The sequence below is a fragment of the Solea senegalensis genome, linkage group LG15 (genome assembly GCF_019176455.1).
Source record: "Solea senegalensis isolate Sse05_10M linkage group LG15, IFAPA_SoseM_1, whole genome shotgun sequence".
Taxonomy (NCBI): Eukaryota; Metazoa; Chordata; class Actinopteri; order Pleuronectiformes; family Soleidae; genus Solea; species Solea senegalensis.
The window spans coordinates 9,923,488-9,951,288 of NC_058035.1; the positions used below are offsets into that span (position 1 = coordinate 9,923,488).

At 42.4% G+C, this 27,801-nt stretch overlaps 1 protein-coding gene across 4 annotated transcripts; it reads right to left on the reverse strand.

The window, feature by feature from the left end:
• Positions 1 to 2,196: 2,196 nt before the first annotated feature.
• On the reverse strand, positions 2,197 to 27,090 carry LOC122782267 (restin homolog). 4 transcript variants are annotated; one of them, XM_044046555.1, is made up of 17 exons: positions 27,075 to 27,090; positions 26,847 to 26,920; positions 13,209 to 13,259; positions 10,832 to 10,932; positions 10,449 to 10,578; positions 10,301 to 10,350; positions 9,122 to 9,227; positions 8,635 to 8,793; positions 8,423 to 8,540; positions 8,289 to 8,341; positions 7,934 to 8,059; positions 7,739 to 7,833; positions 7,479 to 7,640; positions 7,187 to 7,383; positions 6,716 to 6,839; positions 3,649 to 3,842; positions 2,197 to 3,085 (listed from the first exon to the last, which is right to left on the reverse strand). In XM_044046555.1, exons 4-17 carry the CDS (start codon positions 10,853 to 10,855, stop codon positions 2,860 to 2,862), a joined length of 1,764 nt encoding a protein of 587 aa, XP_043902490.1. In that variant the 5' UTR covers positions 10,856 to 10,932; positions 13,209 to 13,259; positions 26,847 to 26,920; positions 27,075 to 27,090; the 3' UTR covers positions 2,197 to 2,859. The 4 variants fall into 4 exon arrangements, with proteins under 4 accessions (XP_043902490.1, XP_043902488.1, XP_043902491.1 ...); XM_044046553.1 differs by lacking the exon at positions 27,075 to 27,090 and having other exon boundaries at positions 13,194 to 13,259; positions 26,847 to 26,965; XM_044046556.1 differs by lacking the exons at positions 13,209 to 13,259; positions 27,075 to 27,090 and having other exon boundaries at positions 26,847 to 26,965.
• Positions 27,091 to 27,801: the final 711 nt, after the last annotated feature.

Below are 27,801 nucleotides of genomic sequence, written 5' to 3' on the forward strand. Positions count from 1 at the left end.
GTAAACAAGGACCTGTGTGTGTTACATGGTGAGAATGTTTGATTGTTTGGACCAACAACATGTTTTTAATATTAATATTTTATGTGTTTTATTATGTATTGCCATGTTACTAAAAAAAGGGGTAATTCATTTGTTCTGTATCTGATGGAGAGCTCATTTATAAAACATTCTTTCTTTCCTGTAATTTGTACAACAAGTAAGAGCATATCAATTTCAGTTATAGGACTCCCCGGTAAATAAATGAGTGTATTTTGCACACTGATCAGAAATATTTCCCACTGGATTACATCACTGATTGATTGTATTTTTAAAGCCGGAGATTTTTCCAACCCTGGGTATTCATCCATGGAAGATAATTGCTATACATCGCCTGCAATGAATAATTGCATCTAAACAAAATCACATTATAATTAACCCCAAGAGAGGCATTCCCATATGTGCGCAGATGCTCGCGGGGTGGCCAGTAGATGGCAGTACTTCCTCAGCTTGTCTGACCTTGCAGGGATTGCAGTGAAAAACATACCAAGAACAAATAATGTTAACGCCAATGCAGAAGAAGACAAAAGTTCCCGTTCTACTCAGCAAAATGAAATCAGAAGCCCCCAGGATTTAGCTCTGACCCTCCTGGACCACGCTGCTCCTGAGTGGTTATTGCAATATAAGAGGTTGGAAGTTGTGGGGCTGTATCCACTACATAATGCATTACAGCTTTATTTATGTATTATATTTATTATTCTCTCACCTCACTATGTGTCTCATTAAGTATTTAAGAATCACAGAGTCGACAGACAGTAAAACACAAACAGACTATGATCAAAACAGGACACAATTGTTTGTCTACACAGGCTAACATAAGGCTAAATGCCAAGTTTGTTTGACATTTAGTGGACAGGAATTCATTGGTTTGCTTCAGACCTGTATGTATTTTATTGGCTTGTGTGGGATTTGGGCAGGAAATCAGAGCTAATGCCCCCTCTTCCACTTCAAACGGATGCCAGGCAGCCTTAAATGTCATGGGGTGGTTAGAGAGTTGAAGGAGATGGGAGGGAGGGGGGGGTTAGACGAGCAGCGAGAAGCTGGAGCTTACAGGGTGAAGGAGAGGAATCCTGGCCTCAGAGCTTATCAGTTTTTGCTAGATGTAGCTTCACTGAGGCTGCTAAGGCAAACCAGATGCAGTGTTTGCTGCTCTGTGCCACACTGTGTCAGGTACTGCCCGAGTCAACCTGAGGCGCCTTGGAGGTATAGGAGGAAGTCAGCGTATGGTTCAATTCGCTGCAGATGTTTCCTTACTGGTGCAGTGTTAGGTTGTTTTGACAGCATCCTTTCAAAGCATTGGGGTTTTTATGGTGTCACTTCAATCACCCTGATGGATTTCTGCTGCTTTTCAGATTGACAACATGCAGTGGTTTATAGCTTGAGTATCAAAGACTGTTGGTGTGTGTTCTGGGGTGTGTTGGTCATTGGCGTCTTTCTACTCTTGCCAACAGTAGTGTTTATAGGATTTTGTTTCATTTTCTCCAGTGTTAATTTATTTCCATAACTTCAGCCATGACACATTCTCTCCTCTGCCTTCTGCCTCTGTGTGGCTTGACTTTATGGAGCTCGAAATGTTCTGTTCATGTCTCTGTGTACTGAAGGAAAGAGTAGCCCAGGTCGACCTCAGTCCTTCTGCGCGGCCATTTTGACAATGAGCATGATCATCATCACTGTAATCACTGTCTTCCCATCTCCATGTCTGTCTCTCTTTATTCCCTACAATGTCTCTGACATGCTGTACATCCTGCTATTCTGTACGTTTCTTGAGGTTCATCTGTGTCAGTGGGTAAGTGGAAGTGTTGTGGCCTGACAATGCAGCTAAGTCTCTCCAGTCTCCAGTCAGTAGTTGTAGTTTTATGCCTCCTCTTGCCATGCGGGTCTGTTTGGCAACGAGAAGATGCCTTTTCTTTTATCGTCTGGATTACAAGGGGCTAATTTTTCCATGATTTCAAAACCATTATTGCCACATGTATCGGTTGACTGATCTGTGAACTTTCTCATCAACTTTCAAGTAAAACTGGTCTCATCACTTCTCCTCTCAGGCTCTTTGGACCTCGGGGGTCTGGGTCAGGGTTTGATAGCGTTTGTGCTGTTTTTTCTGTCAGCCTTACATGATCCACTGCCACTTAACGAGGGAGAACAAGGCTGAGAAATGAGGCATTTCCGGGCCCAAGGGTTTATTCCTGCAACACAGTGGATTACATTACAACATGCAAAGAGGAGACATGACTCATTTTTTATGAAATGTTCTGCACTGAACACTGTTCCAGATGATCTTGGAGTCCAATCTGCGAAAAGAAAGCTTGCAAATATTATACAAAGCTGGCAGATGTGTCTACACACTATGTCACATACGATATTTTCTCTGTAATTTAAAAAGGTGAAGCATAGCCACCCGAGCAATGCTTTATGTTCCTGTTCCTTTTTATTTCTTTTCATTTCACTTCATGCCACAAACATGAAATAAACATGGAGAGTTCCAAATTGAAGAAATACTCAATTCCTCACAATAAGCAAGGATCTGCACAGTGCGGGTATCATTTAACAAGAACAAAGTAGTGTACATATGCTTCCAAATGGATAAAAGGCCTATAAAAACACAAAAACACAGCCATGTCACTAGTTATTAATATCAGGCATTTGGAAAACGATCTATGTAATATTTTATCAATAAAATAAAACTGTTCACATATGGAGGGAAATAACTAACAGAAGATAATATTGTACTTCACATTGTTGGTCTTATTACAGACATTTTAAAACATATTTCTACACTCTCAGACTGTCTCAGTGGTCGTTTATTCATTTCTCTCCATTGTATCATCAGATTGCCATCACTTTCCGACGGGGAGGGGTTTCCATGGTGACCACATCACTTTGCAAGCAAGTTGATTTCATGGGATCAGGGTTGACCAGGTGCTGCAGGCAGGCGAGTGCGGGCGGCGGCTGGCGTAGGACAACAATCTGAGCGGTGGGTCCCTGCAGCAGGAGGTCAGTCAATTCTTCCTGTGTATAGTTGACTACAGGCACGCTGTTGACTTCCACCAGTCTGTGAGGACAACACACACACACACACACACAGTTATTTGGAATGCTCTCATGTCAGGTCAATACATTTCAGTGTCGATAAAACAAATGTTTATTTGCCAGCATTTTTGCTGCATGTAGCACGGTAACAAGAAACAAGTAAGACATTGTCATATCGCGAACCACGATACACAGAGAACATCAAAACAAACACTTTGTCGGTTTTTATTTATAGCCACAACGAAGAAACTGACAGATAAATAGCAATGTCAGCTTTGTCAAGAACATTGGCACTTATAAAATCTGTGTGTGTGTGTGTGTGAGAGCGAGGGAGAGAGAGAGTACATTTTATCCGCTTATTTTCACTCTCTCCTGCCTTCAAGTATTGCATTACAATGTGTACTTGTTTCGGGGCCAATATCCTATTGGTTGCCATGGCTACCAAGTATATAAAAGAAATGGTTGGAACGAGTGAGTGAGACACTTGTTTTGTCTTACTAAGTATAGACTCTGTGAACACTATTCACAGTTGACATCCTTAAGCCTCGATGAATGACTTAGTTTGAGATGTGTTTGTGTTTTTACCTGTCATCTACACAGAGATGAGTGTTGTCCACCTTGTCCACCACAAGTCCGTTGCCTTCTGTGTAGCAACATGCAAAGCCGTAATGGCCATCAGGGCCTTGGTTCTCCTGCACAACCAGTAGCATGGCTGGAGACTGCGGTGACACCAGCTGGCTCAGGCTACCGATGGCCTGACTCATCTTTTGAGCTTTGTCCTGAATGTAGACACGTGCACATTTTACGTTATTTTAATGCTAATAGTTCAGAGTTCATACAATGCTTTCTTTTTTTGCAAGGCAGAGGACACAGCAGCAGCCTAGCACTAGTAAAACAAGACGGCTGCAAACAGTTGGAGTAAGAAACGTTGAAACGTTTAAGAACCTAAATGTTCAGCAGTGTGACAAGAAAAATGCAACTGGGTAGCAGAAGGGTGCAAGATAACCCAGACATACACCATGTAGAGATGCCAGCTGTGTTTTGGTAACTACTTTTTGGGAAGAAAAATGACACATCAGAGCTTTAAAGCATATCCCCCATATGCTGTGGATTGATGGAAAGAACTCACTGTATTTAACGAACAGATACTGCAGAATAGCTTCAGGCTTCTCATCTCAAACAGAAACCAAATAAGCATGATGATTTCAAAAATGTCAAACCCTGCATTTATGATTAACTGAAGATGGGTAATGTGAGTGTAAACTGAGTGCAAGGAGTCAAGGGGTCCTGCAAACCTTTAAAGCTGTGTGTGTGTGTGTGTGTGTGGGTACTCTGTAATCATTTCCTTGTGATACAATTTCAGTGTATTTCTTAGAATGAAACCTCAGAGATTACCCATATTTCTGGTCCCCTAAGAGATAAGACTGAGGCTGTGAAGACCACCAAGATGTAATGGTTAGCTTTGGAGGAGATCACACCACGAGCAACTTACAAGGATCAGAAATAACTTGTGAGTCTGACCACTAAATTCCAGTGTTCCCTTATCCAGCCTCTTGGCAAACTCTTCCCCCCTCTCCCTGAATGGCGTGTGAATGCCTTGCAGCAATAGATGCCGCCTTGCTGGGGTCAGGGGTCAAAGCTAAGACTTCTCTCTGCTCAGACAAGTGGGCCAGACAGGATATATCTACGGAAACACAGCCGAAGCCCCTTGAGAAACCCACTCCAATACACATCAGTTTCCCTTTTAGTTTGCCTCAATGTTGGACACACACCAAGAAGCCAAAGAATTTTCTCTTCATATTCTTCCTTTTGCATAGAAAACAATCAAATCCTGTCCTACCTGGGTCAAACACGGGACACGCCTATGGTGGATTGATTGTAAACGATTGAACTTGTGCTACTGCAGATCACAAAAGTGACACGGGATAAAAAATACTGTACGTTCTTTGTAAGCTCTTTGCAGGGTTAACCCCCCAAAGTTGTGAAATCAAATAATTTTCCTCTATCATAGAAAACACGATCTGTGAGAAGATTATCTTTCACCCAGTGAGAGAAATTATCCTTTGACAGGCCAGAGAACATAGGTGGTAAATTGAAGGGATTTGATTTCATTTACAATGATGGGTGTTATTTGTCCTTAAGTCATTGCTGTCATTTTGAATGCGGGCGCCTTGGCTACTCCAGCGGCGCAGATCTTTAACCCAATCAACCTTGGAGTACAAAATAGAGGACAGCGTAATGGGGGATAAGTTGACCACATCGATTGATCACAACTCTTATAGTGTGTGCTGCTTAGAACTGGAGATACCCTATCATTTTTTATGGTAAGTCAGGACTTTCTTAAACCACTATCATTCCTCAAAGAACATGTGACAGCGGGTGAAACAAGAATTCTTCCAGTTTACCCCTCTTTAATAGTCTGTCTGGAGATTTTGAGTCGAAGCTAAACTGCTAATTTCCACCATTTGTTGTCCTTCCCCTCCTCCCTTTACTCTCTCCCTCTGTTCCCATTTCTCTCTTCCCCTTGGCTGCTTTATTGATGCTCTCCAGTTGCAATAGATCCAGGAGATTAGACTGCCGATGATGAAATATTTCCTTATTGTCTGTAATGCGGGGCAGCCTACAAGACCAAACACAGGGCGGTCTGCTCCTTATTAGAGCAGCAGCTCCATCAGTTCCCAGGCTGCTCCTCAGCTCTGACCTGTGTGTTAACTCTGATTAGATCATATGATAAACATTAGCGCTGCTGCTTTTCCCACAAACTCGGCACCTAAAAAGCGTGGCCCCAAGGCGGCAACGTGACACGGGGCACCTTTCAAAGCCGAAGCCGCGTGTGTCCTTTCATGGCACCTCGTTAGGGCTTCTCCAGTGGGATAAAAGAGCCACATTAAAAAAGAAGTGGTCTCCTCTGGGGATAGATGCAGATAGTTTTACACACCCTGGCCCATTTCTCCATTGCATCGACCAGTGGCTTTTGTCACACACATTCCATTGTTGGTATGGTCACAGGCTCTCGGATGTCAGCGCTAAACATTCTCTCTGAAAAAGTGCATGTTCATCCAAAGGACTCCACTCTGCCTTGTATAGCCACTCTCACAACGGACTAACTGCGCAGCTTAAACGAAACAGAGTGGACTGAAAGGAGCATTGTGGTGTCAATCAGGAGAACAGAGAAGAGAAGATCAAAGGTGATCGGTGTATTAAATGATGGCCTAGCACGTCAAAGAAGGAACCGGTGGATAATGCGACCAACAAATATTTAACTTGAATTAATCATCCATCTGTGGTTAATGCACGGTGGCTTTAATTTGGCTTTTAATTGAAGTTCTGCACTTTACCATTATGTTCCAACAACACCAAACTTCTTTTCTTCAGCAGAAGTAGTATTTTAGTATCCCATACCACACATGCTTCCCTCATAAGTATTGCTGTGTTGATGCTAATCTCAGTTTTTCATTGTCTATTTTTAGCAGTCAAAACATACTCTGACTCAGGCCAAACAGCGTTCCCACATTTTGGTGTAACTGTGTTTCACATGCTGTTGATTATACTCGGCTGACTGAGGTCCAGACCTTCGACTTGCTAGTTCAGTTCTGCAGTGGTGCCTATAATCTGTGGAAGATGCTAGTGATTGTACTTAGATCGGTCGTACCTTGCTTTCCTGCAAAGCTTTTTGCAGGTGAGCCGCCTGCCTGTTGAGATGCACCATGGAAATGTCCTCCTTAAACACTTGGCAGTTGAGCTTCATCTTCTCCAACAGACCAACCTCCAACTGTCTGAATGGCAAGAGGCCAAACGTGTGGTTACAGAGCACTTGAAAGTGTACAAGTTTACAGTAACTTCACATTGTGTTTGTGGATGACAAAGTCAAATAAAAGTACCACAAAACGACCGATTATATTCATATTTATAGTCAGAAAATGTGCATTGTGGGGTCTGTAATTGATCAGATTCTTTTCATTGTTCCTTTTTTAAATGGATACTTTGCAGCAAATAAAGTGAAAAAGATGATTAATTGATGGTATTTCATTATAAATACAACGTGAAAAAAAATAAGCAAAAAAACAATAGAAAATGTTATGTTTTCAGTCATTATACAAAATAAGTGAAAAATCCACCCTACTTGTTCTTGAGAGCAGCTAAATTGTCCATATTGTCTCTGAGATTCTGCAGACTCTGCCGCTTGTCATTCAACTGGCTTTGGACCGATTCCAGCCTCTGCTTCAGCTCATCTGAGCCAAGCCTGTCTATATTCAAATCTCCATCCATGTTCTTTAACTCTGTACAAAATGCTACCAGACTGTGGTGAAGCTCCTGGACCTTTGGGATCAAAGAAATTCAAAGATGTTAAATCAAGTTGTCAATCTAATGCTCATACTGTAGCTGTAGCGGGAGAGTTGAGCAGAGATAGTGACCTGAAAGATGACATTTTGTAGTGAGTCCACCTGTTGGTTCAGCTCTCTAATCCTCTCCTGTTTAGCAGACTGGCTTCCCTCGACTTTTATGCTGATGTTTACATTTTCATTGGTCCTTTTTACCTCTGGACTGTTTTGGGAGGCAGTAGGTGTTGGTTTCTCCTAAAAAGCAGGAGCATACAGGGAAAAACACAATTATGCATGGACTATATAGCGTTCAATTTACTTGTCTACAAGTTATTTATGTATAAGGAATCTACCATTTTACACAGATACAGCTCCAACTGCCTTTTGTCTGATGTTTTAGTAAGTAGACTCCCAATCTGTTGATCTGCTGGGAGCTCCTCTGCAGAGCCTTGAAATCAAAAATATATGAGTAGAGTGAGTGTTGGTATATAGTGCATCCTTCTCCTGTGATAAGGTCTATTTTATGTGGCGAACATCACATTGCGCACCTTGCTTTTCTTTCAGTGTGAATAGACTTTTATCTTCTGTGATGCCCAGCATTTTCATACACGAGTCCTTGATTTTCCCTGCTGTGGTTTCCCTTGGGGTCCTCAGATGAACAATCCGCTCTGATGCTGCAACAAAGGATGACAACAGGAAGCAATGTCACGTTAGTGTCCGTTGTGGTTGTGTGTCGCTATAACGTCAAGGACGTGAATATTATAAAAAGTGATCGCTCACAGATTCCTCCGGATACAGTGCGCTGTACTCGCATTAGCATTGATGTCCACCACATGGTATGAAGTGTAATTCTCTATTTTTACTTTGCAAATGTTGCAGATTTTCATCGATTCAGTCACTCACCATTAATAGTGACCTCTATCAACTGAGAGTTCCTCTGTGCCATGTAGTTCTGGCTGTTGAAATGATAGCACATTATTTGTTTTAAAATGCTTGTTATTCTATCTTTGATGTGTGTGCAGAAGTCAGGGCCTCACCTGAGTTTGAGCGAACGTCGATTCATAGGCAGGCGGCTCACGTGAGGAGCAGACTTGGACTTGCTCATCGACGCCAATGTCGCAGTAAACGTTTCAACATTAGGCGGACGTGAGGATTCTGTTATAACCAAGATGAGAAGAAGGGTAAACCTTTTGCATAGATACCTGGAACATTTTAATTTGGTGTGGAAGTTGTGGATCCGCAGGTGTACCGAGCAGCGAGTCTAGTCTCAGGACCATGGCGCTGGGAGGGTGCAGTTCATTGTAAATAGCTGACAGCAGCTGCTCTCTATCTTCCAGTGTGGCGACCTGGAGGATGTCCAAAGTGTTCACGTCTACTGAAGCCATGTCCACGCCACATAGTTTTGCTTCTGTGAGGGAAACATTGAGTCATTATATACTGTACTGCGCATCAAGATGTGCATTATCTATAAATAAATGCAATGTGCGTCTGTCATCCAAAGTCAAAGTTCGTAAAACACCTCTGCACAAAATTGGCACACTGAGTTTAAATGGGATTTGTGTGTGTGTGCAGACGTTGCAGTTTTTCCGTGCAGTTGGATTTCTTTTATCATTCTCCTCTCCTTTTCTCTTGACGTAGAAACATTTATTTCAATACAGATTATTTGATCCGCGGTTAAGATAAATTCTATTCAAATTGACACCCACAGGGCTGGGAGAGGAGACTGTGTGTTTTACCTTTGATGAAAGGGAGACATTTCTGCAGTCCAATATTGGTAAACCACTGGCAGAGTTCATCTGTGTTCAGCTCTCTGAGACATTTGGCGACTTGCCTGTCCACATCCTGAGGAGAAGGAGTGGTTACATACCTGCTGCTTACGCCACATTTTGCATTGACTTGGAACAAATGCCATGGGGAAAATGCTTTTACATGCAAGCAACTTACTGTATGCTTTAAGCCAATGCTTCGATCACCTATGACCCAGAAATATTACACATTTTTTCTATCAAAACACGAGCACTGATTGGGAATTGCAAAGAGCATGTGACGCATAAACATGACTCAGACTGAAAGCTAAAAACATCAAGTCATAACATGGTTAATTCTTCATTGGCTTTGCCGCTGATTCACTTTAGGTAAACATGAGCATGTTGAATACCCGTGTTTTGACACAACATAGTGTATAAACACATTTGTGCGTTTAACTGTCAACAAATGTTTAAGAAGAAAGACAAAGAAATATTTACTCGCGTAGGAAACCCTAAACTCAGGTTTCCATGTAATTGTTACCTGAGTCACAGATTCTTTGTTTATGATTATCCTGGGAAAAAATGTATGATTCCTGCTGCCAGCTGAGGCTCTGCAAGGTGACCGTAAAGTGATTTAGGTAAATTGGGGTGAGAGTTTTCCTGAGTCTTAGGGATTTTGCTATTATGTGTTATTAGACAGAGACTTTTTGAAAGAAAACGTTAGATCATAATTCACCAAAACCACATACATAATCCATAGTTTCAGTCATTTTGTCTAATTTGGGGTCCCAGTGTGGGGGCTCTGGAGTCAGGCGTTTAAGCTACATGGTGCATCCATGACTCATGTGTAATTGATGGGGTACCAGAAGAAAACTAAGACAGCTGATAATGCATGGAGATAATAAGTGCAGGACGTGAGCAATTTGCCTCCGAAAAAAGCTTATTTTTCTTTCCGTTATGTGTTTCGGCTAACACGTGGATTGCTAAGGATACAAGCAATCTTGCTTGGCAAATCCTGGACAAAAAGACTTAAATCCCATGTAGTGTTATTGCTTTGACAGATCAAAGGAGCTGGGAAATATAAACAAAGCATATTCTGTAATTGCAGCATCTCTGGGCTGTGTGCTGATGCCACCCTGAAGGTCTTGCTTTGATGGTTTACAGTACCTTCTCAGCAAAGTTTCCATTCTGATCCTTTGACTGAGTCACATAAGATGCTGTATGAAAAGAGGGATAATGAAGAAGAGTATTGTCAAGCGGTGTGTGCATCATACATCTAAATCGTCAGAGTTATTCCGACTATCTCCAGACTCACCAATGGTTATGCGTCGTTTTTGTGGCGACCCCTCCTCCTCCAGGTGTTGCTCTATGGTATGGGTTAAGGCATGGAAAGTGGTGCTCCTGGTCAGCGCGTCACCAAGACTGCAGGAGCGAGTTATGCGTCTCTGTCATGCAACAGAGGTCTCAGTCAACATCAGACTCCAGCGCGCTCTAATCGGTTTAGAGTCGCTCAATATTTTTTAACTAAATGAGTTTCAATGGACGGTCACAGTCTAAATCAGATAAAGCCCATTTCTTCCAGGAATGTGTAGACCTCATAAATACGTTAAAAGTGCATGTGTGGGCCTTGTTGGCCATAGAATAGAACATGTGATATATAGAATGAGGTGATCATGAGATGTTGCTTGGTCTTTATACCCTTTGGTGAGTTAGCGTGTCCATGTTGGCAGCATGAAGTGGCAGGCAAAGTTCAGCCTTCAGCCTCTCAGCGCACGTCCCATCTTTGTTGCCCAGGTCATCTGCACAGTAATAGAACAAGTAATGCATAATAATATGTCCTAGTGATTCAAGATGTTTTAACTGGTGTTTTAAAACTGAAGTGTGCGACTTTTAAATACAAAGAAATAATCGGTGACTTTCAAATCATTGTCAGGTTAGTTCACACTGTGCTGACTAAGGATATCAGCTGCACACGACTCTGTGTTTCTCACCATAGTGGTGTTTAGATCTTGTGTAGTCTGGCAATATTCCCACACTGCACACAGGAAGTGATTCTTTTCAAGACAGATAAAGAAAACAGGAAAGGAATTTCTGCTGCTCAAATAAAGTTGTTCAGTGCTGCTGGTGTATACACACAAAAGCTCCCTCAGTCAAATAATGTTACATCATTTCTGTTCATGAAGACCAAATTGAAGCAGAATAATAGCAGCAATCACTGCAAACGTTGTGCACTGCAGTGTTAAAGGAACCCTTTTTGATGTCGTCTTTGTTTTCACCATTTTAAGACACCCTGCACGCACAGTGTCAGGTTTTCTCTGCCTTTGTCCATTGTGCAGGTCACCAGGTCTGTTTGCAGTGCCTTAGCCGGTGCTGATACTGGACACAGCCAGATGGGGTTGCTTGGCAACCTGTCAGACACATTAACGTTTGTCTGGTTGATGACATACTTCTCTGACAATCCAAGTTCTTTCCCACAGAGAGCACATTTTCTTACATTTTCCAAATGTCATTTAGTCAGCGAGCAGATATCTTTTTTTCCCTCGCTATCATAACAAGCAAGACGAATGAGGCTGAGAATATGGCATCCAAGCGAGGCCCCAGCTTTCTCAGGCCACACAGCACTGTGATGTGATCATGAGAGATGTTGGAATGTGTTTGCCATTCTAGGTTATAACCACTTTAACTCTGATACCTTCACAAATTGAGGCATCGGGGCCTCTTTTACTGTAAAAAACAACAACAACAAAAAACAGTAGTCTTTTCAGATAGTTTACAAACAAATATTCTGCTTAATTCCTTAAACACATGGTTTTCATTTGAGGGGCCTGTTTCTGAAAGGCCAGTTTGACATGGATGGGAGTTAGATGGAGTCAGAATCAGATAAGACAGTGTAATTGGTTTATGTGTGTCAGCAGTGGAATCTTGTCTGGGTCTTGGAGAGACAGTTGAACATAAGGAGGAGGGGTGTGGTGAGCTGGCACCCTCTTCATCACCTGGCTGGCCTGTGAGTCAATTCTATGGAGGAAGACGTCTGGCTTACAGATAGCAAATTCTGAGCACTCTCGAAAACACAACTGCCTTTACTGAAACGGCCAAGTGGGGAAAGTGTTGAGTCCTGGCTGAATATTAGGACGTGTAAGAGCAGCCTCATTTAGCCGACCTCAGACATAACAGTGTCTCCCAAACATTTTGATGACTTCCAGTCGTTCTGTGACTTCATTTCTCCTTGCATGGGAGAAGGGACACAAAATGGACAGATGTCTGAGAATGGTAATGGAGGACAGCACTACACCCACCCTACCACAGCCATGTTCAGACTGCCACAGTCATCCAGGAAAAATCCAATCAAAACAAAGAAAGGCAGAAAATGTAGTCAAGGCTCAGGGACACAGTCCGATGTTGCCTTAAAGGGTGAAATCATCAGTCATGGAGGGATGGACATCGTTGCCAGTGTGAGTCAGGTTAAAGCATCAGTGAATTCTCTCACTCTTGATTGGTTAGCACAGACAAGCATGTCGCATCCCCGCACGCCCACAAACAAATGCACAAACGGAGCAATCAAATTTTTGGTGCTTTTACAAAAGTTTGACAACCTTTTACACAGCGACACACACTGGGTTAATAACAGAGCAGTGCATTAGAGCCAGTACTTTTCAGCACATTTATGTAATGGATAGGCAAATGCGATGCTTATCATTTTCAGTATTGTCCTCCTCATGGTTTGAAAAGAAAGTAAGCTCTTTGAGAGATGACTGAGGGAGGAGAGCATGCTGAGTCACAGGAACCCAAAACCTGGGAACCGCCTGCCCAGCCACGCACTGGGAATACACACAAAGGCGAAAAAAGGGACTCCAACAAAGGGGGACTTCTGCGACTCCCAAAGGAGACGTTGGAGGTACTGTAGCCATGTCACATAATGACTGCAATTTCATCTGAATGGGGGCCGAGATCAAAATGAAGGCGAATGAACACTGCATGAGCTCCACAGCTGGATAAAGCCAATCATCAACTGGTACTTTTTTTTTTTTTTTTAACCCCCTTACCTTGAGTTTGTTGTTACCTTAAGAAAACTCACCCAGGTTGTGCTCAGTAAATGACAAAAGGTTGATTCCAGTGTTGAATCTTCCTGTGACAGAGAAAGACATGAATGCAACTAATGAGACCACACATGCTTTTGAAATAAGAATGATTGTATCCATTTATTATTTATTTTCTATCCAAACTAAGGGTTAGGGTTAGGGTCAGTTTTTATACGCAGAAAATGAGACACTGGTCAGTACATTCTGTGATGTGTCAAAATGTTTCTGCATGGAAAAAAGACCTAAAATGTGTTCAGTGTGCAAAGTTATCTTGGTTAAGTCAGGTTTTCTGTTTTGGACTCAGGCCTCCATTTCACACAGCCAGTGAACAGTGCAGCTTTGGAGCCGTTTTGTCCTCAGCCTGTTCACTATTGAGCACAGGAGCTAATTGGAATTCAAGCAAACAATCTTATTCCCTTGCGTGTGAATTTCAGGGAAAACACTGGAGATGGTATCACTGTTACACTCACTTCTCTGGGGGCACTCAGGGAGAGGAGCCACCTGGTAGGCACTGCGTAAGAACCTGGCTTTTGTTTTCTCTTTGGTTGGCACAGCCTCCCTTTCCTCTGCAAACCCATCACTAAGGACCTCCTCCGGTTCTGCCGCATTATCATCCCCGTCCCCCCTCTCAGTCCCTGTGAGTCCCTCATCGGACTCTTCTGCTACCGCGCCCTCAATCTTGTCCTCGTAACATTCCTGGTCGCTGACGGCAAAACTTCCATCACTGCCAGATGTGTGTGCCACACTGTCCACTGAATTAATGTCGAAGAACTGATCATCCTCTGCAACATCAGAGGGAGTGGGTGGGATCAGAGTAATGACAGGTGGTGTTAGGAGACTTCCAGGCATTGGAGCGCTATCAGTGCCACTCTCATACAGCAGGGGGTCTTCTTTCTTTTCTGCATCACCATCTATACTGGCAGAAGTGATGTCTCCTCTAGTCTGAGGCTCTATAGGGAGTGAAGACAGAGGCTTGAGTCCTTTCTTTTTCAGAGCCCTTGCACAGGCAGACACGGAGCTTGCTAAGTGACCCATGTTGTTTTCAGGGGTCAGGGGGTCCTCGTCAAGGAGATTGAAGCTGGTGTTAACTATCCCCAGATCCTCCACTGTAATCTGGATAGCCTCCTTTTCACGTGATCCCTTGTGATCCAAGCGAGGATACTGAGGGTCCCCATTAATCTTCATTTCCTGCTCCTGCAGAGAATCCCTCTCCTCACACGGCCAACACGAGCAGCAGAACAGCCCGCGCGAAAGACGCGCAGGGCTCTTTTTCCAGCGCCGTGGACGCCGCTGCCGTTCCTCTGCACATGCACCCTCCATAACGATGAATGTGCAGCCGTGCGCTACACTGCTAAGCACACCACGCTTCAGTTTTATCAGACAAACCAGTGCTGAGTGACATCCTCTCCTGACAGAAAGAAAACAAAACTGCCCTTGAAAGACAGCCACAGCATCAGCAACATTTGTTGCTTAGGAGAAACGTAGGAAAAAAAAAAGACCCAATTCATGCTTGAAGGGTCAGATGAACACTTGAAATGAATGCAGGGCTTAATCATCATGCTTTGATATGTTAAGAAGCATCATTAGCATCAAAGCTCTGGTTTCAAAGGGTTATAATAGGAGAGCAGTACCCTGCCAGAATAGAACATAAACAATATTACTGTAAAAGGTAGATAATAATAACAAAAAGGAAAACTGCTTAAAAATAAAAAGTGTGTGTGTGTGATTTGAATTGTGGTTTGGTTCAGGTTCTGAATGATCTGGTTATGGATAAGGTTCGGGAGTTAGGAAAGGCCTTCCAAATGAATGGAATTCAGTGAGAGTCTTTAAAGTGATAGCTGTGTGAACCTGCATGCGTGTGTTCGACAATATATTACAAGTCGGTGTTCACTTCCTTTGCGGGTCACCTGGCAGGGACTAACGGCGTGTTTGGAAGCAGGTGAGAGTATGGGCTGGCGGATGCTTGGCTCATACAACCCCTATGGCATCAGATGACACTTCCTTCATTCCACAGGCCCAGTCCTGTTTTCTGCTACATGATAAGACTCCCAAAGTCTTAAAATCATTTTTTTTGCCACACCACCCACATCGAGGGCTTATACCAAAAGATGATATCCATGTTTTTCTCACACCCACGTGACAAGCGACAGTTGAACGATGAGAATGATTACCACTGCAGCAGTATTCACTTTGCAAATTTCTCTTTAGTTTTATTTACTTATTTAACTCTGCCATTTCTTCCCTTTCTTCAATTTCTGCCCCCTTGTCTTTTTTTTTTTTTTACTTTCCCTTTTTAGAAAGTTAGCTGTTTTTATAATCATGTATTCAGAAACAAGGCATTTACCTGACATCTTAAGTTTGTATGGGTTTCAAGTTGTTTTGCATATCTTTCTTCTTATTAAATACCACATTTATATGGAAAACCCAGCTCTATGCCTAAATGAACTACCACAAAGGTTGCTTTAATTGGGGTTATAACAATGCTGACTATTTTTTTCCCAAATAAAAGTTGACCTCAGACACAATAACTATCTTAAATTGTGAATGTGTTAAATGTTAACATGCAATAGCATCATTTGTGAACACAGATATAAGGAAAAGTAGATCATTCTGGGGACTTTTTTTTATACTTTTCAGGTATTGAAGCTCCAGAGTTGTTGCCAGCCACAAACGACAACACCTTGAGATGATTTTGTAGTCGGGAGGCCAGCTGGATTTTGACAGCATGGTTCAGGACCCTTTGTTGTACAGTTAAAAGTGATTTTATACCTATGTAAGTCAGAGACACACATGATGGTTTCCACTGGGACAGAAATGGCCTCAAAATTAGTTACAGATGAGAGACGATGTAGTTTCAGTTTCCCTCAGGTTTGAGTGTGGCACGTCGAAGCTAAAATGGTGAGGAAGATATGTATCAAGGACAGGATAGGATTAAGGATTCTTCTCGCCTCTTTTTGCTATAACAGCTGAATTTGCAATGTCACACAAAGCATGTGATTAAACGAAGACAACATGAATACAAAGATCACACTTTGTACTGAAGTCATTTAAATCAAACAAAACGTACGTTTCAATTTGTGAAAATGTGTAAATGGCATGTTGTTCCGTTTCAAACCACCTAGTACAATGGGGGCTCCTGACTTTATGTGGTCAATACCACATGCCCAACAAAGGGGCAGCAGAGAGTAGATGCACAACACCAGCAGGCAGCAGGACATAAAACAGAAACCACCACTTCTTAGTACTACCTCATCTGGTTTTCACAGGTCTGGATGAAGTTAAACCACACAAGTGCTTTTCATTCGTAGCCAGTGAGTCCGGCTTTCAAGATATCTTGATCTGGTATTTGCAACAATATCAAGTTTTATTATAATCCTTTGTACACGTTGTTTGAATATATGTGAGCAACGGGGGGGAAAGAAAAGATGTATGTAGGATTAATGCTGCATCTTGTTTACCGCGGTGATGTTTGAAATTAGCTGAAAATCTGTGGCCTGACTGGCAGCTTTATGAAAGATGAGTTCCTTATGATAAATGCTGAGAGACAGTGTAAGTGACAGAGTAGACATAGATGAATGCTCCCCAGCTGCTGTAGCCAGGGGCCATTTGAGAACTGACTGAGGCAGACATGGAAAGCGAAAAGTCTTGCAGTGTCTGAGTGACAATGTACATGTTTAAATTCAAATTATTTATCCTACACTTGGCCTCTTTGGTTTGTGCGACTTTGTGTGCCTTCTTTAAGTTGCATCGTGGGACTTCACGGCACTTAGTGGGTTAGAGTACATGTCTAGGCATAGGTCTATGAGTATCTGAGCATGCTCCGAGTGTGTTTTACTGGTCTCACACCCAGAGGGTGGTGGATTCTGGTCAGCCCCCAGGCGGCTGTGCAGCCAACATCAACACCAGCCCCTCCGCTCTGGGAGGGCTCCTTTTCTAAAACACCATCATCTTTTGCTCAGTTGCAGCGCTGTGAAACATGTCGAACATTTCCTGTGACAGTCATGTTTCCATAGGCATCGGAATCTGGGTCCACAATCGGGCAATGGGCTGGGCTAGTCGGTAGTCATGTGGTGAACATGACCCTGTTTGGCCATACAGAGAGCTCACACTGACACACTCAGAAAGAGAAAGAAATGGAGGCTTTTATTCCTCTGCTGCAATTCACAGGAGGAGGATAATGCTAAACAAGACAGCAGCGTGAGTCATTTTCCACAATGTCCCCTCTTCCTGTGAATAAAGTAGGGAGCTATTATTTCAGAACAGAATCCACAACTGTTGTTATATTGTGAGGGATGTTGAGTAACCACAGAGGGCCAAACAACACAGCCGCATTCTTAGAGCAGTGAGGGGGGTCGGCAAAAATAAGCATATACAACCAAGGATGTTGAGTTTCTGACTCAACAGATAAATCAACACGCTGGGAATCGAGTCTTCTCACCACCGAGCTTCTCTTAACCAGATCCATCCATCTATCCATTTTGTTCACAGACATCTTCCTGTTTGTGCTTGGAAGTCCAAGTGTGCCAAATATTTGCAGTTTCCCTGTGGCTGATACCTAATAGCATGAGAAAAAAGAGTTTGGTGGGGGGAAGGCGAGGGCAGTGACCTTGAGAACTTATGCGTTGAACTTTCCCCTCCAGGCCTCTCTCACCCGCCAGTCCTCCGCTCCCTAATCAATTACTGTTGGCAGTCAGGAGACCACCAGTGATTAGCAGCAACAAGGCAGACGTGGTTTGGGGGTTGGGGTGCGGGACATGGAAGGTAGAAAGGGTGGCGCGTGGAGGAAGGGAGAGGAAAGAGGTCCCTACAGAGGGCTTTGATCAGAACGTTGCCTTGTGAAAAGCAAAACGCCGCAGGACCCACCCTGGTTTAAATGACCCTTGAACTGTTTTATTTATCTATGAGAAAGAAAGATCCCTCCGACTGAACATGTGAGCAGACAGCTGTACTGTAGATCCCACATATTGTTTACACTCACACATGCACAGTCGATTCCAGGCGAGACCGACAGGCTCTAACACAACAACACAGAAAACACAACACATAAACACAAAACTTTTTGTTGTTCAGGTCTTTGAAGCAGGAGGGAAATAATTTACAGGCTCTTTTTTTTTTTTTTATGAGAATCAGTGCCGTTCCCACGCCCAGTGTGGCAGGAAAGCTCAGCAAAATCATTTGTCTTAGATTGGCTGATTGGCTTGCTGGAATCTGACTATGTCTTTGACGGTGATGGAATTTTAATTTGATGAGAGGATCTTTATCACCACACCCAACCACAACTGCCCTCATTTTACTTGTCTTCTTTTGCTTGTTTTTGCTTCATCTTTTGTCTCCCTCTCTCTCTCCCTATCAAGTTTTTCCCTCTCAACTTTATTGGTTTATCTTTTTTACAGAGTGAGAGTGACAAAGAAAAGGGGTTTGGCCCACACTCCTGCAGATGTCAGAAATGTTTGTGTCATTGATTCTCCTCGCTTGTTAAATGACTGGGGAGAGTTTATGTTTGAGGAGTAGGGAGAGCGAGCGATATACACTGGGAGAACGATTAAATAGCTAAAAATAAAAGAGGAAAGGTGTTTTAAAAAGAGACAGAAGACATGAGCCAGAGACGCACGGACACAAAAGCTCTGACTTTGTGTAACAGAGCAGACTGCAGCAGGCTCACACAAACCTGCTTTACAAGATGTGGCTTCCTCCAGGGCTCTCCATGGCTAGTCCTTTCTCCAACTGTCCCAAGCATACAATTAATGGCATTATGAGCACCACTGGACAGCGTCAACTAAGCAGTTGTGTCTGATATTTTCCCATGAGAACACCGTTTTGTGAAGATGCCAACTACTCTGAAGTGATACGGTTATCTAGTTTCACTGATGTCCTCCTTTGGGACCTGCGCTGTTGAGATGTTTGTGTGGAAACAAAGTCACATCAAATTAAGTTTATGTTTCATTTCTGAGTCAACAAGGACTATCATGATACATCACTTAGCAATGTGGGCTGAACTCTGACTCGGGACGTTTTGGAATCCAAATCCTGGTATTGTTTGCTGTGCTGGGTTTGTCTTTGTCATGGGATGTTTGTTTTTTTACAGCCAGACAAATATGGTCACTGTGATGTCCTCAGCCAGAGCATCTGAGACTCATCAGGCATTTCAAAGCTGCTGTCATGGGCATTTAGAAAAGGGAAGACCAAAGACAAAGGCCGTCTATTGGCTACTTGTCCACTTGGTAGCTCCTTTGAGGTTTCCCCACAATGCCTGTGCCCTCATAGAAATCACTGCAAATTAATTTTAACACTCAGTGAAAAGACAGATTAGTGCCGAGGGGATGGCACAAAGGGTGTTAAATATGGCGAGCAGCATGCTGGACCACAGGCCAGGCCGGGGACACATTACCCACAACTGCCAAATCTGACCTATTTTCACCAAACCAGCTTAAAGATTTTTTAGCTTCCTCTATTGTGCAGAGGCCTTGCAAAGCACACCATTGAAGTCTTATCTGCATGACCCCCGTAGAGCATGGTGCCGTTTGATGCCTCTTATAAAGGCGGCGATGGGGTTTTAATTAAGTGTGGCAGGTTTTCAGACGGTCTGTATTGATCTGGAGGGTTAGGGGCAGATGTTGCAAGAGACAACCACGTGGAATTAGCTTTGTGAAGAATGCACACACAAGAGCATGGAGACTTCAGGGACAAACATGAGCCTCACTCACGCTTAAACCACGAGAGAAAGGTGATTTCAGATTCAATTATCTTCTTTGCAGAAAGGAAACAGTGAGTGAGCAGATGGCAACAATAGTTACGGCCCTCACAACAATCAGCGCTGTTCGTGGACATCTTTTCTTTGGGATAAATTTACCGTGGCCTCATGAGGTTTTCACTGAAATGTTACCATAGGAGGTGAAGCCTGCCAACAGGTCAGTGGCATCAAAGCATCTGAATATTTCATGCAAACGTCTAATGACAACATAGAATATTTGCTTTGTCTGCTTATATTTTGTCAGTTTGATTCTTTCATTTGTTTAAAAAAAAAAAGAAAATATAATGAATGTCTTTCGATTTGCTCTACCACATAATTTCATGTTAAACACGTTTTGACATGTTTGACATTTCTGCGTGCCAACTTTTAGGTCAGTCTTGGAAAAATATTGCCTGTCATGCCATTAATCATAATCTAAAGGAAAGTAGGTACATACTGGCAAACCACCTCAAGGTTACATGTAATTTGGATTATTTTTGATCAGCTGATGAGATGACAAATTTGTAGTTGCCATGCTTTGCAGTTTATCAATTCATGCAAGTAATTTAGGAAGACAAAAGACTTGCAGGCAAGTCTGAGTTTGTCTGTTGGCTGCCTCTATGGGAGCAGAGTGAGAACTACATTTGATTGACAACCAAGGTTTTTTTGTTGTTGTTGTTTTTTTCACATATAAATCACCTCCATTTAAGGGTAAATAAAATCAGATATATTTTTAAGGTTGCTGACCCTTTTTGGGAGCAAAGACTAAGCTTTTAATTAGATTCGTGCCATGGCAGAATAAGAAGGGGATGTGTTTACTTTTCAGAAAGTGCCGTGAATTAAACAAATGGGACTAGGGAGAAATACTGAAGCTCTTTAATTGACTAAGAAGTGAAAAGAGATCTACCAAGTCATCTACAAGACTTTTAAAGTGAGTTACAGTCATTTATAAAGCAACTATTATCCTGCGTTGAGCCCTGCTGTAACTGAATCGCTCCCTTTGACTTTTGTATATCTTTAATATGAGGCCAGCACTTTGAGTTATAAACAATGGCTGAAATATAAACAGCAGGCTGCGCAACAGTGTTCAGTTTAATGCTTATTGTGGATAATCAGTCGTTATTGTCAGCATTCGGATACGACACTGCCACATGCACAGTATACAGATTAGTAGCAAGGAGCAGTCAAAGAAATAAAGATCTAATGATTGTATCACAAAGTAATCATATTCATTAAATGACCGAGAGCAATATCCAAATCAAAAAGACGCTTAAAATATAATATAAGATTATAAGTGTGTGTGAGTAGCTGAAGTTGAAAAATAGGAATGAACTTTACTCTGATTCTTTTTCACCTGTCCTGTTTTGTACACAGGAAATAAAACAAAACAAAACAGGGATTACGTCAATGAAGATGTTTCAGTCTCGGTATTTGCGTCACTGCATTAACTTGTCTGATTTGTGCTATGTGATATACACCATGAACACTGTATACACTCTGATGTCTATTATACCTTTGTTATTATGCCCTTCAACTCTCTGGCACATTACCAAAATCGTTATACTTCTACTCCTACTCCAACCCTCAGTTTAATTTCTCCCCTCCAGGTCTGCCGGTGCTGATACAAGATGGCACAAAGGCCATCTTTTACCCAATTCCACAAGTCAAAAAACCTGTCTCACTCTTGAGTTTACATCAGTTTTTCGCTTAATCTTTTTAAAATGTTTTTTGGCACAGATGTGCATTAATCTTCCGGCCAATCATAGCCATTAGTAATAATGCAGCAGCACTCAGTTGCTTTAAAAAGGGACCAAATTCCCAAATCTGCATGTTCTTGGACTGTTGGAGGAAACTGGTGAACCTGGAAAAGACTCACATGCACACACAGGCAGGAACATGCAAAGTCCATGCAGAAAGGCCCTTGTTCTATAATAGTATCCAGTGTAATATAACCAAAGGTGGTGATTTTGTTTTTTTTCTTGCCCCAACTAATTTTGTTTTCGACATATAGGAATGGATTTAATCCCCTTTTTTGCGGCTTCACTCATTTCAGTGTGACAGAGGTTTTGAGAGCTTAATATCAACAGGCAACTAATCATCAACCAGAGGGGCTCCAACAAAAAATGGGGAAGCACAGTAGGATCAAATGTACTGTATACTTGTTAATCACCAGTGACAACCGTCAGTGCTCATGCATGTCGTCAACATATGAGAAACTAAGGCCAGGATCCTTAAATTTCACAGAATGAGGTGCGGATAGAAACCAGAGCCTTCTCAGCAGCTGAATTAGAAAAAGAGCAGCACAATAGTTGCTCATTTCCTGCTCTGAATAGTCCTTTGAAATGACCACAGGCGTATTCATCTTCTTACCAATATCAGAATTTGCATGACACAAAGGACTGTTCCTGTCAGTTGCTCGCTTTGTAAAAAAAATCCATTATGGTGATCTTACACTGCGATCCCTGTGAAAATGCTTTATTAATCAAGTACCATAAACGTATCCCGTCAAGGTTTGTCATTCATGTCAGAACCGGCGTACCTTAGACAGTACATTGTGCAGATAATAGGTTCTGTTAAAGATTTAGTGTGGAGCGTCTAGGTCAGTGGAGACATGGGCTGCTTTTTGTGTCTGTGTTCTAATTCTGAGAATAAACTGACGCTACGGCTAAAACTGGTGTAATCCATTAAAACCACATTCTTGGAGTGGTCTGTCATACATATATAATCTCCACTGTCCTCTGTGCTGCTCAAGTGTGAGAGGGGAGTAATAGTGTTCTTTTCCTTCTGTGCTGGGTCCAAATATCTATTCACGCTAGACAGCAGCAGGCTGTTTTGTTACTCAGGTTGCTGAAGGTTGCTCTCTCACCTTGACCTCGCTGAAATAGGAGAGCCTGAATACCATCCTCCCCGATTCTTCAAATAGCCACATCAGGCTTGTCGTTTTTTAACACCACTTTAGTATAACAGAAAGCAATTGTTTCTGTGCTCAATATAACTTATAATAACATTTAGTCTGCATATGTGTCGTTTTCCATTATTTGTTGTTTACCTTTTTTTTATATGCTTTGCCTTTTCTCCGTTTTCCCCTGGTTTGTTATTTGTTTGTTTTATATAGCAATATGGGGTTAATCTTCTGGGTCAGCGCCATCTTCTTATATTTCACTGTTTGTTGTATTAGCAACTACTTGTGGGTCATTATGAGCTACTGGGAGCTTGTGCTCGTTTTGCATGACATGACATGGCATGATGTTTTGTCTCGTAATATGTATCAGATCTGTGAGCTGTAGAACAAAGAACCTGCCGCAAACCAGTTTTAACTGAGCCAGGCCAACTAACAATAAACTGTTGCTTTTAATCTTTCCTTGCATAATAATGATCATGCAATAAAAAAAAAATCATCACACTGTGTTCCTTATTATTTTCATACTTTAATACCGTATTACTAGTTGTACAGCAACACAATAAGACTGGGTGCAGAGCTTTGACAGAAATAGGTGGGATCAGCACTGCAGTGAAACAGGATGCTGACAGTCAGACCCAGTGTCTCCCTAAGGCCATCACTTCTAAAGCACAGGAAACAAACTTCACTGCAGCTTCATTGGATCACAGTGTGTTCCAGCCCCCAGCACAGCTCAGACCCAAGGTCAGCACGGTGGTGGTGAAAGGACAGGAACAGGTCCATAGTGGTTTGATTAAGACTCTTTTGGAAAAAAAAAAAAACAGGTCCCCAACAGCCCCCTCATCCCAGGCCTGGGTGGAATGTAGAGGAATCTGATAGCAGACAGGAAGTCCTTATTGTAGTAGAGCAGAGATGGGAGCGATGTCATCCCTGGTTAATCCAGGCATATCTTTGTGTTTGCTCACCATGTAACAAAGACGTAAATAAACACTGTTACCCCCGCCAGTCTTCAACTGTCATTTCAATTAGGCAGAGTAGTGATCGAAAGCCGCAGCCTGTTTTTTTTCCCAGCCATGCCGTTACCTCTGACCCCTGCGGCTCGTGCCTTAGGTGATTTTCTTTATTAGACCGTGGGGTCTGTATTTAGCCCCATAGCGATCAGTAGCCGGTTGAAATCTGCAGAGTCAACACTCTGCCTTCCTGGCTGTTAGCTGCATTAGCACACTGAAGCCCACTGCCTTCCACTCCCACTCTCCAAACATCCTCCCTAAAGCCAGATAACATCTCTGTCCCGTCCATTCATGAGCCAGCCAAAAGCCAGTGTCCTGCAGTCAGGGCGCAGCTTGCACATGTTGCTGTAGAGAAGCATTCTAGGAAGTCTTTACAATTGAAATATGTCAAACTTGTCAAAGGATTTTCCAGTGGTGAAACATTTAGTGTTTAGACACTTTAATGAACTCATTGGTTGTTTAAATTGGTGTGGATATTTGTGGCTTATGACAATGCTTCCTTCCTTGAATACTTGGTGAACGGCGAGTTATAGAAAAGGGTGCACCCACAAACTCTAATCTTATAATGAGGTTTTTGTATGAATGAACATGCACAGGTTGTCCGACATAAGTCGTGGGTCTTGACTTTCTAAACCGTCTACTGCAACCAGAACTGAAGTTAACTGAGCTGCGACCAAATGATGCATTTTCCAGGAAGCCAAGCCTCTGGGACTGAAACAGTAAATGTTTTGTTATGGACAGTAAATCATGACATTGTTTAATTAGCGTCCTCCAAATTCTCATTCATTGTGGTGTGCCTCTGAGATGTTTCCTTCTTTGGCTTTTACTTGCATATTTCTCAACATATTCCACCCATCAATTTTGCCACTGAGAAAGCGATAGAGGGAAATGATAATTACACAGGAGGGAAATCTGGTGAGGAATGAAATGGACCATTGTGACAATGCTGTTGCACAGATTTACAGTCTCTATATCATATAAAGAAGACGGCACTTCCTAAACTGGGCATTTCTTTCTAGCAAAAGATTGTGTGTAATTAAATGAAAATCTAAGTCTAAGTAAGTGAATGCAGTTTCACAGAACTAACCTAAAACCCCCACGCTACTCTAAACCTGGGCTTCACCTGAACTTAATCTCTCTGGGCATCTTTGCTATACAAAAGCCTGAGTAAGACGATGCCTTGTTGGTGGTGGTCTCTGAAGAGCAGCAGGGACAATGGATCAAATACAAACCAAGAGACTTTGAACTATTGTCTTCTGTCTCTTTCTGTGTATTGCTCATGCCTACCATGTCCCACTGCTCATCTGATCCTGATATCTCAGTTCCTCTCCAACTCAGTGAAAGTGCCACATTCTAGAGGAGGAGGAAAATTCACATTTTTCTCTTTCACCTGTGACCTAAATAACAACATCTGCTCAACGAAAACATGTAGGGATAACACCATCCTCATACAGACTAACTCGAGTTGTTAATGTGATAAGATCAGAATTCCCCTCCATCCATCTGACTGTAGCATAATAAAACAAATGCAGTTTGAAATTGATGGGCGTGTAGGTAAAGCTCATTTACTTCTAGGGAAGAGGCAGGGTTAAGGCACTAAGTTTTACAACTGTAGGATTAGAGGTAAGCCAAGTAATTATCATTTAAGAAAATCCTGACATGTTTTTGTGGTTGAGTTGTCCTCTCTCTTCACTTTTATACACCTGTTAATCACGAACAATGAAACATGAGATACTCAGTCATCCGTGAAGAGCTTAGATGCATCGTGTAGTTGGCAAATATAGTGGTAATAGCTACATCATTGTAAAATATGTCATCGAACATTTCATTGTGCATTTTCACGTCTAAGCTTTGCACTGACAACTGTCGAAAGGCAACACGGAGAATTGAGAGATTGTTTGTGTGTGGATAATTTAGAGCGCTGCCAGCTGTCATGAATAACACAATAAAACAGTCAAATAGCTCTGCAGAAACCTTTCAAGTTTCCAAATGTTTGAAAAATGGGACTTTCTCTTGCAAGTACAATCCCAAGAAATCTGATCCCTGGATATCAATCTCTGTCTCCGTGATACAGACACTGATGACAGAGGAGTTGATCACTAGCCTAGGGTGGGGTCCATGCATATTTGTCTGCAGTTCTACAGTAAATGCTGCTGTCTCCACCCAAACTCAAACCACTCCACAGACTTGTCTCTCTTCCCAAGCTGTCTGCAGACATCATGTCTACCATATTGTACACACTGCATTCACCTTCGTTCCATCAACCGTTTCCACAAGACAGGACCATGAGGAACCTCAGCTAATGAGCAAACAACATTTATGTAATCAGCTCAAGAGAATGGGGGGAATTCTGCAAACCTCACTGAAGCTATCGCTGGCCGATGCTGCTCATGATACACGGTTGTCAGTTTTTGCCAGCTGGCACAGGTACCCTGGCAGAACTGTGCCTGGTGGTTATTGGATCATAAAGGTTTGCTGGGAGTCACTTCACAGCCCGAGTTGATTTAGCAATGTAACACAAACCCATTAGTGCTGTGTTTCTGTGTAAGTGAGTATGGCATTCAGGCTCCACGCACCATGCAGACTCCATGCAGCAAAACACAGTCTTATAGCCCTTGTAAATTATGAGGTCTTGGCAACTCATGCAAAAAGGCAGTTACACATTTCATCAAAAAAGAAATAATGAAACCGCTTATCACATAATCACAGTAGAGTTATTGGCATGCCCGAGGCAATTATTCTCAACTGCTCCATGTTAAAACCGTGTGAGCAGTTTCCTAAGCATTTCTGTCCACAAAAAAAAATCCATTATGTGTGGATTTATGCCAGTATTTTTACAGTATCATGAGAATAAGTGCACTGCCTTCACCTGCTTACCCGCACCTCCTGTTGTCATAACACTGTTGTGGAGCAATCTACATATCCAATATCGTCAACAATTGCGCAAGTCAAGGCTGGATTGAAATATTTGTTGGAAAAGGGAGTTCATGCTTACCTTAAAACAGAGAGAACACGGGTTACTATAATCCCAGGAGTATCACCGGAGACAGTACTGGATGCTTACTTTCTCTGTTTGAAGATAAGTGAATCACTGTAGTAAATAGTGTGTTGGCATGAGGACAAGCCTGGCTGGCTCACAAGAAGGGATTAAACAGTATTAAGAGTGTCCAGATGCAGGGCCATATGCAGTTGTTTGAGCTCATACTATGACATGGTGACTCACCACACTGGAGGATAAACAGTCATCCCGGCCATTATCATCAGTATCTCATCATTTAGCACCACTACCAATTCTCCTACTGTATGAGGATGTTTTTTCATGCTGTGTCGTTACATTTATACAAGGATAGTTAATGCTAGCTGCTGTGGCTGATGGTCAAATCTCTGTTTTTCCACATGCGCAGCTCTGTTGTCTAAAGCGATTAGAATGGACCAGATGGACCCCAGTGCCCACTCTACAACTCCTCCCCCAGCAAATGACACATCTGTATTAGTGGCTAACAAAGAGCCGCAAACTGGGTCAAGCCTGTATTAGAAGACTGTAGATACAGTTTTGTAAGCACAATGTTTGTTTTTCAGATTCATGTATTATCGTTGTGGATTTATTAGAATGAGATTATAAGTAACATCTAACAAGGAAACGCATGTGTTTTTTTCTAGTTATAGCTCATTCTGTTATAATTTACACAGTTTACATTTCCTCTAAAGTCATTATAGGAGTTCAGGGAGATTATGAACCTGTATTGTGGCTAAAATTCCCCAGTCACAGCTCTGGGGCCAGCTCTAGTCCCTGGACGGCCTCTCTTGGAAGTCTCCTGTGACCCTCCAGAATTTCCATAAATCTGCTGAGTGATTGCAGTGGTCAATTAACACTCTGTGAATTGCTCCTGGTGGAGAGAATGGTCATATCCGTAACAGCAAGAAACCAAAGCCGTGGGTTCACTCTGAGT

Excerpts from the sequence above, each read along its gene's own strand:
- LOC122782267 (XM_044046552.1), bottom strand. The coding sequence starts at position 10,960 with ATGCATTACTTGTTCTATTACTGTGCAGATGACCTGGGCAACAAAGAT. Across the intron at positions 10,351-10,448 it reads AAAACGACGCATAACCATTG|CATCTTATGTGACTCAGTCA; the intron begins GTGAGTCTGGAG and ends CTTTTCATACAG. Across the intron at positions 7,641-7,738 it reads AGCTGTATCTGTGTAAAATG|GAGAAACCAACACCTACTGC; the intron begins GTAGATTCCTTA and ends CCTGCTTTTTAG.